The 15820-nt window shown below is 42.8% G+C and overlaps 1 protein-coding gene across 1 annotated transcript in view; it reads left to right on the top strand.

Annotated features, from left to right (window-relative positions):
* Positions 1-2459: 2459 nt before the first annotated feature.
* PIR (pirin) overlaps positions 2460-15820 on the top strand; it is a 101510-nt gene continuing 88149 nt past the window's right edge. Inside the window, 2 exon segments of the mRNA XM_060087006.1 lie at positions 2460-2481; positions 2484-2554. Of these exon segments, the coding sequence (XP_059942989.1) occupies positions 2460-2481; positions 2484-2554 (93 nt within the window).

Consider the following 15820-nt stretch of genomic DNA (forward strand, 5'->3'; position numbering starts at 1 on the left):
CATCACAACCCCATCAGGTTGTATTATCACCATGTCCATTTTACAGTGGAGGAACCGGAGGCACAGAGAGGCTGAGCCACCTGCCCAGGGTCACACAGCTAGAAGTGGTGGAGGCAGGATTGAAACCCATGCCGCCGAGCTCCTCGGATTGCGTGACCAGCGGACTCCAGGTAGAGACAGGTGTCCTAGAAGGTCCATTTGGGACTTTCGCCCTTAACAGAACACCTGCCAGGTCCAACCCCCGCTCCCAGGGCCCAGCGCGCAGCTCTAGGGGGCGGGAGGGGCGTCGAGGTCAGGCAGGGGCGGGAGAGACGTCGAGGTCAGGCGGGGGCGGGAGGGGCGTTGAGGTCAGGCGTGGGCGGGGGAGCGGCGGGGGGCGGAGCGAGGGGATCCGCGCGGCGGCGGACTGTCAATCAAGGAGTATCGCCCCCGCCCAGGACCCCAGAGACCCACACGCTCCCGCTTCCCGCCTCCCGCCCGCCGCCTCCCTGCGGCCGCCGGCAGAGAAGTGCTGAGTCACGGTGAGGCAGCTGCGCGGCGCCCTCTGAGCCCACCTTCTCCACGCCTCCCCGGCCCTGGGCCCCAGAGACCCACACACTCCCGCCTCCCGCCTCCCCGCCTCCCTGTGGCCCCCTCCCTGTGGCCGCCGGCCGCGAAGTGGTGAGTCACGGTGCGGCAGCTGCGCGGCGCCCTCTGAGCCCACCTTCCCCACGCCTCCCCGGCCCTGGGCCCCAGAGACCCACACACTCCCGCTTCCCGCCTCCCGCCTCCCGCCTGCCGCCTCCCTGTGGCCGCCGGCCGCGAAGTGGTGAGTCACGGTGCGGCAGCTGCGCGGCGCCCTCAGAGCCCACCTTCCCCACGCCTCTCCCGCCGCACGGGCTGCAGCAGCCGCCCTCACCGGGCGGGACTACAGAGCGCCCGCGGGGCCGGGCGGGTGCCGGCTATCAGTTAGCAGGACCCCGCCTTCTCCGGCCCGTCTCAGACTCCCAGGGGAATCTCCTAGGGAGACGGCCAGAGATGCTTAAATAGTCCTCTGCAATTGGGTGCAAGTGGCAGACAACTTTTCTTTCTGCAGACCACTGCGATCTGGTAAGTACCTCATCAGTGGTTCACGTGCATAGAATTTAATTGTAGGAGTCTGGAAAGACCCAGAAATAGTCCAAATTGAGGGGGCGGGGCGTAAAAGATCAATACTTTAAAGATGCTTGTAGGTAGATGATGACAGTTCTGTACGGCGTGGAAGATTGAGCTCATTTTAGGTGCCCCACAGCCCAGCACCCAATAAATATTTATTGATTGCCTGCCTCGGGGAGGGCACATTTAGGGTGAGCCTTGCTTGACTGCCTGGAGGGCTTTGCCCCGCACAGTGCTCTGAGTAGCAGCAGCTCACGTTCTTAGAGCGCTGACTACACTCCTTTGCGGTAGGCAGTCTTATTACTCCTATTTCGCAGGTGGAAAAACTGAGGAACAGAGAGGCTTAGCAATTGGCCTCAGGTCACACAGCTGGTACGTTGGTGAACTTGGGATGCAGACCCAGGCTGTGTGGCTCCAGAGTATGCTTCTTGCTGAAGCATCTCTCTTGGTTTGAGTGGGAATCTTTGAAGGAAAGGAGTATACGTAGTTTGAAGAAGAGCGTTAGGAATTGCGGGTATTGTATGCAAGCATTTGAAGTGGAAAGGGGATTGATTATACTTGTTTTGTGATCTGCCCCTTGAGTAGGCTTTCGACCCACAAAGAGGAAGCACTTTTGGATTGGGGCTGTGGTTGGGTGCCGAAATACCGAGAGCACTGGCAAGGGTACCTCCTCCATGGGTTTCCTGTGCTCTCCTTCACATGAAAGCTCCAAGATTTCTTGCTACTTAAGTTGACCCTGAGCTTCAGGGATAGATGGGTCTTTGAATTTGATGACCCTCAAAGATCCCTTTCAATGTCAGGGTCTTTGGCATGTTCAGGTGAGAGTCCCAGACCTCTTGGTTTTTCTCCGTGTTCCCTGTGTCGCCACACAGATCTCTCTCAGCTCAAGGTGGCACCTCCGTCATGGGGCAGCGCCGGGTAGGGGGGAGGTCGAGGGATTTCAATCATGTAAAGCAGATAAAATGCGCATTAGAGGTCCTTAGTAAATGCCCAACGGAGCTGTTATCACTAACCCTCGTCAAAGGTGGTCGTAGGACTACACCCCATAAACATTGTAAATCATTAGTAGGGTGCTGGGAACCTAGTTAGTACTCCCACGCGTTCACCATCATTATGGTTGTTTTAAAGCACCTAGCCCAGGTCTTGTGCAGAGTAAGCAATTTAAAAATTGTAGCTGTTAATACTTGGGGCAGGTGTGAATTTCGTATCCTATATTTTATAGTCCTTGAGTGGTCCCTCCTTGATGATTTCTGTGTTTTGTTGTTCCTCCTCTTGCCCTCCGTCGTCTACAGCTCAGCCTCAGAACACTCTTTTTAGCCTTGGGCATGGCGTGGTCCAAAAAGGTTACCCCTCACTGCTCAGCCACGAGCAGTCGGAAGGGGTTGGAGCGCGGGTCCGCAGAAGCATCGGCAGACCTGAGGTACGCTGGCTGGTTGGGTGGCTGTTTCCTGCTTTTTTGCAGAAAGGACTGGTGGGATCCTGAGGATAAACTTGGGAAGAGAGGGCATGAGACAATCACGAGCAGCCCTGTGGGGTGCCTTAGGAACCAACTCTAAACTTAGCAATTGGGGTCCTCCCCGGAGCAGCCCCAGTCCCAAGGGTGTTTCTGTAATATGGATCCAGTGGTCCTGAGCTGAAACATCTGTGCCCCTCTCTGCACACCCATGTCCCATCCTGGGTTTATCTGTCAGCCTCTGTGTACACATCACCAGACACACCCACCTGATACCCCCGGGTTTACATGCCCACAGGTCAAAGCACCAAGGAGAGACACTGGGGCCCCATCCCAAATTCCCAAAAGAGAGAATCCGACTGGCTCGGCTTGGGTCAGGTCTCTACCCTGGACCAATCAGCCATTGCCAGGGCTCTGAATTCTTAGAGAGACCCCTGAGACCCAACTTCATGGACCTCTTGGTGGGAGGTAAGTGGGGGCTTCCCTCAGAGAAGGTGATTGTAGGTGAGGCAGACATCTTTCCACATTAGAGAGCAGTTTTATCTGAAAATTATGGGAGACATGGGACTTGGCGGAAAAGAAAATCTTATACGTGTAGAAAGGTCATCAAATGGTGGTTATAGTCCAAGGAATACAGTGCCCAGCACCAGATTCCAAAAACAGATTTCTTTTTATTGAGGTATAATCGACATATAGCATTAGTTTCAGGTGTACAACACAATGATTCAGTATTTGTATATACTGCAAAATGATCACAAGTTTAATTAACTTCTGTCATCATACATAATTATTTTTCTTGTGATGAGAACTTTTAAGATCTACTCTCTTAGCAACTTTCAAATATGCAGTACAGTATTAACTATAGTCACCATGCTGTACATTCCATTCTCATGACTCATTTATTTTGTAACTTAAAGTTTGTACCTTTTGACCCCCTTCATCCATTTTGCTCACCCCACCCCCACGTCTGGCAACCACCAATCTGTTCTCTGTATCTATGAGCTTGTTTGTTTTTAGTTTCCACATATAAGTGAGATCATACAGTATTTGTGTTTCCCTCTCTGACTTATTTCACTCAGCAGAATGCCCTCAAGGTCCATCCATGTTGTTGCAAACAGCAAGATTTCATTCTTTTTTGTAGTTGAATAACATTCCGTTGTATATTTACACCACATTTTCTTTATCCATTCATCTGTCCGTGGACACCTAGGTTGTTTCTATGTCTTGATTATTGTAAATGATGCTGCAATGAACATGGGGGTGCATACAGCTTTTCAAGTTAGTGTTTTCATTTTCTTTGGATAAATACCCAGAAGTGGAATTGCTGGATCGTATGGTAGTTATACTTTTAATTTTGGGGGGAACTTCCATACTGTTTTCTATAGTGGCTGCACCAATTTACATTCCCACCAACAGTGCACGACGGTTCCCTTTTCTCCACACACTCACCAACACTGTCATTTCTTGTCTTTTTGATAATAGCCTTCCTAATACATGTGAGGTGATATCTCAGTGTGGTTTTGATTTGCATTTCCCTAATTAGTGATGCTGAACTCATCTTCCAAAAAATATTTTTGAATAAAGGAAGAAGTATATTAGGGAAATGGATTCTTTTTGAAAAGTGAGGCTGGTTTGTTCCTCTTCTTAAATTCTGCTCTGATATTCTCATACTCTTCCCACTATTAGGTTCCTATTCATCTGAGAATGTCTCTTGAGGTCTGTCAAACATTGTTTTTCGAAGGGACACACGCAAACAGGATTATTCTAAGGGCTAAATGCACAGTGGATGCTGGGAAGATGCAGATGGGCGTGGTGTCATTTTATACTCGGCCACATCGCCAGCAGGGGAATTCGAATACCCCTCAGTAGACCCATTGTTGTATGTTGAGGGTAGCTAATACTTCAATTACTCCATCTGTCAGAAACACATCTGCTGAGGAGTTCTCAATTTTTCTGGTCTTGTGAACCCCTTTGGAGGTCTGCTGAAAACCATCAGTTCATTCTCAGAATAGTGTTTTATCCATTCCTTCTCAGAAAAAATGTTTTTTACTTTTATTTATTTTTTAATACATCTTTATTGGAGTATAATTGCTTCACAACACTGTGTTAGTTTCTGTTGCACAACAAAGTGAATCAGCCATATGCATACACATATCCCCTCCCTCTTGAGCCTCCCTCCCACCCTCCCTATCCCACCCCTCTAGGTCATCACAAAGCACTGAGCTGATCTCCCTGTGCTACGCTGCTGCTTCCCACCAGCCAACTATTTTATATTCGGTAGTGTATATATGTCGATGCTACTCTCACTACACCCCAGCTTCGCCTTCCCACCCCATGTCATCAAGTCCATTGTCTATGTCTACCTCTTTATTCCTGCCCTGCAACTAGGTTCATCAGTACCATTTTTTTCTTAGATTCCATATATATGTGTTAGCATACGGTATTTGTTTTTCTGATTTACTTCACTCTGTATGACACACTCTAGGTCCATCCACCTCACTACAAATAACTCAGTTTCATTTCTTTTTATGGTTGAGTAATATTCCATTTTATATATGTGCCACATCTTCTTTATCCATTCATCTGTCGATGGACATTTAGGTTGGTTCCATGTCCTGGCTATTGTAAATAGACCTGCAATGAACATGGTGGTACATGACTCTTTTTGAATTATGGTTTTCTCAGGGTATATGCCCAGTAGTGGGATTGCTGGGTCGTATGGTAGTTCTATTTTTAGTTTTTTAAGGAACCTCCATACTGTTTTCCATAGTGGTTGTATCAATTTACATTCCCACCAACAGTGTGGGAGTGTTCCCTTTTCTCCACAGCCTTTCCAGCATTTATTGTTTCTAGCTTTTTTGATAATGGCCATTCTGACCTTCATGAGGTGATACCCCATTGTAGTTTTGATTTGCATTTCTCTAATAATTAGTGATGATGAGCATCTTTTCATGTGCCTCTTGGCCATCTCTAAGTCTTCCTTGGTGAAATGTCTATTTAGGTCTTCCGCCCATTTTTTAACTGGCTTTGTTTTTTTTGATATTGAGCTCCATGAGCTGTTTGTATATTTTGGAGATTAATCCTTTGTTGTTTCATTTGCAAATATTTTCTCCCATTTTGAGGCTTGTCTTTTTTTTTTTTTTTTTTTTCCTTGCGGTACGCGGGCCTCTCACTGCTGTGGCCTCTCCCGCTGTGGAGCACAGGCTCCGGACGCGCAGGCTCAGCGGCCATGGCTCACGGGCCTAGCCGCTCCGCGGCATGTGGGATCCTCCCGGACCGGGGCACGAACCCGTGTCCCCTGCATAGGCAGGCGGACTCTCAACCACTGCGCCACCAGGGAAGCCCGAGGCTTGTCTTTTTGTCTTGTTCATGGTTTCCTTTGCTGTGCAAAAGCTTTTAAGTTTAATTACATCCCATTTGTTTGTTTTTATTTCTGTTACTCTAGGAGGTGGATCAAAAAGGATCTTGCCATCTTGCCGTGATTTATGTGAAAGAGTGTTCTTCCTATGTTTTCCTCTAAGAGTTTTATAGTGTCCAGTCTTACATTTAGGTCTCTAATCCATTTTGAGTTTATTTTTGTGTATGGTGTTAGGGAGCATTCTAATTTCATTCTTTTACATGTAGCTGTCCAGTTTTCCCAGCACCACTTATTGAAGAGACTGTCTTTTCTCCATTGTATATCCTTGCCTCTTTTGTCGTAGATTAGTTGACCATAGGTGTGTGGGTTTGTCTCTGGGCTTTCTATCCTGCCATTGATCTATATTTCTGTTGTTGTGCCAGTACCATATTGTCTTGATTACTGTAGCTTTGTAGTATAGTCTGAAGTCAGGGAGTCTGATTCCTCCAGCTCTGTTTTTTTCCCTCAAGACTGCTTTGGCTATTCGGGGTCTTTTGTGTCTCCATACAAATTTTAAGATTTTTTGTTCTAGTTCTGTAAAAAATGCCATTGGTAATTTGATAGGGATTGCATTGAATCTGTAGATTGCTTTGGGTAGTGTAGTCATTTTACTGTAGTCAACATACAGTATTGATTCTTCCAGTCTGGGAACATGGTCTGTCTCTTCATCTGTTTATATCATCTTTAATTTCATTCATCAGTGTCTTATAGTTTTCTGCATATAGGTCTTTTGTCTCCCTAGGGAGGTTTATTCCTAGGTATTTTATTCTTTTTGTGGCAGTGGTAAATGGGAGTGTTTCCTTAATTTCTCTTTCAGGTTTTTCATCATTAGTGTATAGGAATGCAAGAGATTTCTGTGCATTAATTTTGTATCCTGCAACTTTACCAAATTCATTGATTAGCTCTAGTAGTTTTCTGGTGGCATCTTTAGGATTCTGTATGTATAGTATCATATCATCTGCAAACAGTGACAGTTTTACTCCTTTTCCAAATTGTTTTATTTATTTATTTTTCTTCTCTGATTGCTGTGGCTAGGACTTCCAAAATTGTGTTGAATAATAGTGGCAAGAGTGGACATCCTTGTCTTGTTCCTGATCTTAGAGGAAATATTTTCAGTTTTTCACCATTGAGAATGTTTGCTGTGGGTTTGTTGTATATGGCCTTTATTATGTTGAAGAGGGTTCCCTCTATGCCCACTTTCTGGAGAGTTTTTATCATAAATGGGTGTTGAATTTTGTCAAAAGCTTTTTCTGCATCTATTGAGATGATATGGTTTTTATTCTTCAATTTTTTAATATGGTGTATCACATTGATTGATTTGCATACATTGAAGAATCCTTGCATCCCTGGGATAAATCCCACTTGATCATGGTGTATGATCCTTTTAATGTGTTGTTGGAATCTGTTTGCTAGGATTTTGTTGAGGATTTTTGCATCTATATTCATGAGTGATATTGGTCTGTAATTTTCTTTTTTTGTAGTATCTTTGTCTGGTTTTGGTATCAGGGTGATGGTGGCCTCATAGAATGAGTTTGGGAGGGTTCCTTCCTCTGCAATTTTTTGGAAGAGTTTGAGAAGGATGGGTGTTAGCTTTTCTCTAAATGTTTGAGAGAATTCACCTGTGAAGCCATCTGGTCCTGGACTTTGGTTTGTTGGAAGATTTTTAATCACAGTTTCAATTTCATTACTTGTGATTGGTCTGTTCATATTTTCTATTCCTTCCTGGTTCAGTCTTGGAAGGTTATACCTTTCTAAGAATTTGTCCATTTCTTCCAGGTTGTCCATTTTATTGGCATAGAGTTGCTTGTAGTAGTCTCTTAGGATGCTCTGTATTTCTGCGGTGTCCGTTGTAACTTCTCCTTTTTCATTTCTAATGTTATTGATTTGAGTCCTCTCCCTCTTTTTCTTGATGAGTCTGGCTAATGGTTTATCAATTTTGTTTATCTTCTCAAAGAACCAGCTTTTAGGTTTATTGATCTTTGCTATTGTTTTCTTTGTTTCTATTTCATTTATTTCTGTTTTGATCTTTATGATTTCTTTCCTTGTACTAACTTTGGGTTTTGTTTATTCTTCTTCTCTAGTTCCTTTAGGTGAAACGTTAGATTGTTTATTTAAGATTTTTCTTGTTTCTTGAGGTAGGCTTGTATAGCTATAAACTTCCCTCTTAGAACTGCTTTTGCTGCATCCCATAGGTTATGGATCATCGTGTTTTCATTGTCATTTGTCTCCAGGTATTTTTTGATTTCCCCTTTGATTTCTTCAGTGATCTTTTGGTTATTTAGCAACGTATTGTTTAGCCTCCTTGTATTTGTGTTTTTTACAGTTTTTTTCCTGTAATTGATTTCCAGTCTCAGAGGATTGTGGTCAGAAAAGATGCTTGATATGATTTCAATTTTCTTAAATTTTCCGAGGCTTGCTTTGTGACCCAAGATGTGATCTATCCTGGAGAATGTTCCATGTGCACTTGAGAAGAAAGTGTATTCTGCCACTTTTGGTGGAATGTTTTATAATTTTCAATTAGATCTGTCTGTTTTTTTGTGTCATTTAAAGCTTGTGTTTCCTTATTTATTTTCTGTTTGGATTATCTGTCCATTGGCGTAAGTGGGATGTTAAAGTCCCCTACTATTATTTTGTTACTGTCAGTTTCTCCTTTCATGGTTCTTAGCATTTGCCTTATGTATTGAGGTGCTCCTATGTTGGTTGCATAAACATTTATAATTGTTATTTCTTCTTCTTGGATTGATCCCTTGATCATTATGTAGTGTCCTTCTTTGTCTCTTGTAACAGTCTTTATTTTAAAGTCTATTTTATCTGATACAAGTATTGCTACTACAGCTTTCTTTTGATTTCCATTTGCATGGAATATCTTTTTCCATCCCTTTGCTTTCAGTCTGTGTGTGTCCCTAGGTCTGAAGTGGGTCTCTTGTAGACAGTGTATATATGGGTCTTGTTTTTGTATCCATTGAGCCAGTCTGTGTCTTTTTGTTGGGGCATTTAATCCATTTACATTCAAGGTTATTATCGATATGTATGTTCCTGTTACCATTTTCTTAATTGTTTTTGGTTTGTTTTTGTGGGTCTTTTTCTTCTCTTGTGTTTCCTGCTTAGAGAAGTTTCTTTAGCATTTGTTGTAAAGCTGGTTTGGTGGTGCTGAATTCTCTTAGCTTTTGTTTGTCTGAAAAGCTTTTGACTTCTCCATCGAATCTGAAAGATCCTTGCCAGGTAGAGTGATCTTGGTTGTAGGTTTTTCCCTTTCATCACTTTAAATATGTCCTGCCTCCCCCTTCTGGCTTGCACAGTTTCTGCTGAAAGATCAGCTGTTAACCTTATGGGGATTCCCTTGTATGTTATTTGTTGCTCTTCCCTTGCTGCTTTTAATATTTTTTCTTTGTATTTAATTTTTGATAGTTTGATTAATATGTGTCTTGGTGTGTTTCTCCTTGAATTTTTTCTGTATGGGATTCTCTGCACTTCCTGGACTTGATTGAGTATTTCCTTCCCCTAACATGTTAGGGAAGTTTGCAACTATAATCTCTTCAAAAATTTCCTAGTCCCTTTCTGTTTCTCTTCTTCTGGGACCCCTATAATTCGAATGTTGGTGTGTTTAATGTTGTCCCAGAGGTCTCTGAGATTGTCTTCAATTCTTTTCATTTTTTTTCTTTATTCTGCTCCTCAGCAGTTACTTCCACCATTTTGTCTTCCAGCTCACTTATTTGTTCTTTTGCCTCTGTTATTCTGTTATTGATTCCTTCTAGTGTATTTTTCATTTTGGTTGTTGTGTTGTGCATCTTTGTTTGTTTGTTTTTTAGTTCTTGTAGACGTTTGTTAAACATTTCTTGTGTTTTCTCAGTCCGTGCTTCCATTCTGTTTCCGAGATTCTGGATCATCTTTATTATCGTAACTCTGAATTCTTTTTCAGGTAGATTGCCTATTTCCTCTTCATTTATTTGGTCTTGCAGGTTTTTACCTTGCTCCTTCATCTGTGACATATTTTTTTGCTGCCTCTCTCTTTTTTTTTTAATGAGTGGGGTTGTGTTCCTGTTTTACTGATTGTTTGGCCTGATGCTTTCCATGCTGGAGTTTGTAGGCTGTTGGGTAGAGCTGGGTCTTGGTGCTGAGATGAGGAACTCTGTGAGGCCTCACTCTGATGAATATTCCCTGGGGTCTGAGGTTCTCTGTTAGTCCAGTGGTTTGGACTTGGAGCTCCCACCACAGGAGCTTCCACCTGACCCCGGGCTTGTGAGTCAAGATCCTGCAAGCTGCATGGGGCAGCAAAAAAAGAACAATGACAAAGTAAAAAATAAAATTAGACTAGGAAGCTAACAGATATGTTAGAAAGAATGTAAAAATAAAAATATAGATGAATCAACAGCTGGAAGGTAAATCGGTACCACAATAGTAAAAAAGAGAAGGTAGGAAAAGAAAAAAAAAAAAGGCAGGGTGGGGGGAAGGCCTTAGCTGTGGAGGGCGGGGCCTAAGCAAGGGCAAGTTTTGGGTGGTGGGCGGGGCCAGTGCTCAGGACCCAACAGGGCTGGAAAAGGCCCTGGGGTCTGTGTGGGGTGGGGCTTAGGCATCGGATTACATACAAAGGAAAACCTTTGTGTTGAAATATGGTTAGCAAAATATTACAGAACAAATTTGTAATCTAGTAACTTAAATAACAACTCTAGTGATATTCAGTAAGGAGATCTGGTGGCAGTTCTCATAACTACCTAATTTCAAATCTGTGAGGGGCATGAACAATAGTTTGGTATACCTGCAACAGCTGTGATGTGATATGAAAAGAGCTTTGATTTCTGTTGGTGGCAAAGTCACAGGTCCTGGTAAATTACTGTGGTTCTTTGACTACATCTGTAATTAAAGGCAGTGTTACATTTTACTTTGGAGCTGGGTGGTGGTGACTTGCTGCGCACCAGTGTGAATGTACTTAATGCCACTAGTCTGTATACTTACAGATGGTTAAAATGGTAAATTTCACGTTATGTTTGTTTTACTACAAAAAAATTCAGAAGAAAAAAATTTCCAGTTAGAGGTTAGTGAAAATAAAAATGTGTGTGTGTGTGTGTGTGTGTGTGTGTGTGTGTGTGTGTGTGTGTGTGTGTGTGTGTGTGTGTGTGTGTGTGTGTGTGTGTGTGTGTGTGTGTGTGTATGTGTGTCTGTTTGTTTTTTTCCCCCAGCCAAGTTTACCTGAATTCTATCCATGGTTCCCAGTTAAGAGTCCCTGGCTGAAAGCCTATGCTTTAAAGACCTCTGCATTTTACTAATGCAAAGGATCTGCCATGCCCCAGGTGTGCCTCTAAAGAAAAATAAATGGATAGGAATCATTCCTAATGCCATCACTAATCACTGTTAAGATAAAGGGTGTTGCCTTTTGTCTGTGTATAGTTAAATATTTTAGTTGTACAGAATAAACAATTTTGTGTCCTTAGTTTTTCATTTAAGAGGGTAGCAAAAGAACTTCCCATGTTATTATAAATTCTTCATAAACACCTTTTAAGTAGTTATGACATATTCCAGTGTATGAGCATACCATTATTCTCTTACTCCTGGCCCTACATTTTTTATTTTTTAATTAAAAAAAATTTTTTATTGAAGTATAGTTGATTTACAATATGTTAATTACTGCTGTACAGCAAAGTGATTCAGTTATACATACGTATATATACATATATATATATATATATATATTCTTTTTTTATATTATTTTCCATTATGGTTTAACCATAGGATATTGAATATAGGTCCCTGTGCTATGTTGTAGGACCTTGGTGTTTATCCATTCCGTATATATAAAAGCTTACATCTGCTAACCCCAACCTCCTCCCCCTTGGCAACCACCAGTCTGTTAACTATGTCCATGATTCTGTTTCTGTTTCATAGACAGGTTCATTTGTGTCATATTTTAGATTCCACGTGTAAGTGGTATCATATGATATTTGTCTTTCTCGGTCTGATTTACTTCACTCAGTATGATGATCTCTAGGTCCATCCATGTTGCTGCAAATGGCATTATTTCATTCTTTTTAATGGCTGAGTAATATTCCATTGTATGTATGTACCACATCTTTATCCATTCATCTGTCGAGGGACATTTATGGCAACTCTGTTTTTAGTTTTTTGAGCAACCTCCATAGTGTTTTCCACAGTGGCTGCACCAACTTACATTCCCACCAACAGTGTAGGAGGGTTCCCTTTCCTCCACACCCTCTCCAGCATTTATTATTTGTAGACTTTTTGATGATGCTGGCCCTGCATTTGACCATTTAGATTGTTACTCTATTTGTTAGCACTCTGCACACTGCCAGCTTGCCAGAAAGATGGACCCGAACCCTCCCATCAGCAGAGAAGGAAAGCATCACTCTTTGATGCTTGAAAGGTGGTTACTTTTCAAACTTTTTGCACCAAGGCTCTGTCAGTAGAAAATAAAATCTCATAAAAAACCTGGAGCCCAGAGCTATTTTAGTGTAGAATTTACAACAGTGTTTGATGTTAGTGGCCCTAGGTGGCACGTTCCCTGTGACTGTAAATGTGGAGGTGGAGGAATTCACAGTGCTCTTTCGGTGATGAATGGTAAACAAGATGGAGTTGGGCTGGCTGGCACCTTCCATTAAAATTGTGTATGGGCCGGGACAGCCCCAAGCTGGAATTGAAATGATTGCACAGCATGATGTTGGCAGGTGGTTCCTTTGTGCTCCCAGCAGGAGGGAAACCCACCGGTCACCTGCATTTGCCTCTATGCCCCACTTCCCCTTCCACCAGACAGTCCTTGCTGATGTGATTTTCCTTGGACCACTGTCATGCAGTGACACCTCAGAGATGTTGCGGGTTCAGTTCCAGGCCACTGCAATAAAGCGAATATTGCAGTAAAGCAGGTCACGTGATTATCTTGGTTTTTCAGTGCATACAGAAATTACTTATGTTTAAACTAAAGTGTGCAATAGCACTGTGTCCAAAAAAACAATGTACACACCTTAATTTAAAAAATACTTTATTGCTAAAAAATGTGAACTGTTATCTCAGCCTTCAGCGAGTTGTAGTGGTAATGTCAAAAATCACTGATCACAGATCACCATAACGAATAGAATAACAGTGGAAAAGTGTGAAATATTGTGAGAATTACCAAAATGTGACATTACCAAAATGTGACACAGAGATACGAAGTGAGCAAATGCTGTTGGAAAAATGGCACCGATAGACAGACACTTGACGCAGGGCTGCCACAAACCTTCAATTTGTAAAAAACACAATATCTGCAAAGCGCAATACCTCTAAGTGCAATAAAACAAGGTACGCCTGTATGTTTTTTATTAGGAAGAATTTCTAACGTAGAAAAGTAGAAAATAGTATAATGACTCTCCGGGTACCCAGCATCCACAGTGATCAACTCATGGGCAGTCTTGTTTCCAATCCTGGTCCCCATCCATTTCTTCCATCAAAGTATTTTGAAGTGAATCATTTCATTTCATTCAGAAATATTTCCATTTTTACTTAAAAAATATAACTATAATCCCATGATCACAGTTAAAATTATAAGAGTTTCTTATTATCAAACCACCTTGGTCCTAGTTGATGCAGGACCTGTAGATGGCGCTCTCCATTAGCAGTGTCTCTAGACCTTGAGTCAAGGTAGAGGAGCATAGAGTCACAGGTCAAGTCCATTCAAGGCCATATTTAGACCTCAGTCTGGACTACGTGTTGGCAGTTTCCTTCTACCTTCTCATTGTTACCCTCAGGCTCCAGTCTAGGGGCTGAGTTAGGCCCAGGGGATAGTCTGAGGTGTTGGAGTCTACCTTTGAGGGGCCTCTACCTTTTTCTGCTGCCATATTATCTTGATGTAGCCTGGCCTTTTGTCAGGTGTTGGGAGGGTTGGGGGGGTCCTCTCCTGAGACAATAATTTAAAAGAACAAAAATAATTTAAAAAACAGGCATTATTGCCCTTGTATCAGTTAGATTAGGCTCAGTTGTGTATAACAAAAAGCATCCTCCCAAACCAGTGGTTTATGTATGTAAGGATTTGTGTTTCTCTTTCGAAAATCCAAAAGTAGGTGGTCCAGGGTGGGCCTGGAAGCTCCACACTTACCAGAGACACATGCTCATTCTATCTTAGTTGATCTTTCTTACTGCATTCTTACTGTATCACGTTATGGTCCAAGACGCTGTCGGAGCAGTAGCAACCATTTGCCCTTGGGTGCAGAAAGGAGGAAGAGGGGAAAGGCAAAATGATATATGCCAGCTGTCTATCTCCTTTTATAAGGGATTTCCGTAAAAGCCCCACCCAGCAACTTCTACGTTCCTCTCATTAGCCAGGTTCGGTCATATGACCACACCTACCTACAAGGGAAGCTAGGGACCTAGCACAAGTACCACTTGGGATGTTGGTGGAGTACCTTCTGTGTACACAGAATTATTCTAGATTCAGTGGAGCATCATAGAAAAGCATAATGTTGGCCCTGGCCTCAAGGAACTGATATTCCTGGCAGTTACTTCCAGTGCTTCCTGATTTCAATAAAATGCCAGGCTGCTGGAGCTTTGTTAAAGGAGCACCACAGGCCGGAGGGGTGGTGGCCACAGGTTTCAACTGGCCTTCTCAAGAGATCAAAAGAAATAGCTTGGAAGCTGCCAACCGAAGGTGGCAGCTAAAGGATTTGGAACTGTTTGAAGGAAAGGAAATTCTCATATTCAAAAACTTTGAAAGATCATCAGTTTAATGAGTTGGGGACCAAGTCAAGACACTTTAAAAAGTCAGAGTTCTTATATATCTCAGAGCTTGTCTTGCAGATAACAGGTGTCTCTCTGACATGTTCTTGGATACATGCTGAATGTTTAGAGAATGTGAGGAACTTTGATGAGGGTTAATACCTAGCCTGCAAATAACACTTTAGGACAATAGTCTGATGCAGATACTCTTGCTTGTCGGAGGAAGAGTGTCTCTTACACACGTGCCCCATCCTTTAGCCAGATAAACAGTTCATCCCTCTGACTTTCACCACATCCAGCCCCCTGGCTTCTGCAGGCTTCTTGTGCTGCCTTTCTTTCTGTGTGTGTCCATATGTCATGGACTGGTGACAGAAGGATTGGATATGCGATCCAGATGTCACAAATAGGACTTTCCAAACGATGAATACCTACTGGTCTCTAAGTGGCAGATGGTGATGAGGGTAGTACTGGAAAGAGGGAACCTCTTTTCATGATTTAGTTAACAGCAGGACATATTTGCTCATAGGAAACTGATCCCAAGAAGCAATGCACATCTCTTGATCTCATCTTTACCCACATTTTAATACCATAGAACCACAGTAATGTAGAAGTAAAAAGCCATCTTGAGGCTCTAGACCCTTTGTTTGGCAAGTAGTTGTGTCTCAGAGATTTATGGAACTGGTACAATGTAACAAGATACCACCCATCTATGTAGAACCTGCCCTGCTTTAGGCACCGGACCAGGTGTTCTCCATTCATTGTTTCCAGGCCTTCAAGCTGTGTATTATCCTGTGAGAAGAAGCAGTGTATAATAAGGTATGAGAATTTTCAGCCTCTCCTCCTCCCAACCCCAGTTCCATTCCTGGGCTTTCACTGAACTGAAATGGAATTATGAGAGACAGGATGAGACTGAGAGGATCTGAGATCTGATTTTCACTGGAAAGGGCAGAGAATTACTGGTGGGAGAGAAAAGAATAAATTCAGAAGGTGAGGGGGAGAAGGAGAAAAGGGAAGAGCTGCCTCCAGATGGAGGAGATTTGAAGGGTTAGAGTGAGAGACGATGGAAATATTGGAGACATTTATTGGAGACGAGGAGGGCTGATTGGAAATCTTTAAGTCGAAGCCCCTTTTGGCATTTT

Source organism: Mesoplodon densirostris, chromosome X (assembly GCF_025265405.1).
Source record: "Mesoplodon densirostris isolate mMesDen1 chromosome X, mMesDen1 primary haplotype, whole genome shotgun sequence".
Taxonomy (NCBI): Eukaryota; Metazoa; Chordata; class Mammalia; order Artiodactyla; family Ziphiidae; genus Mesoplodon; species Mesoplodon densirostris.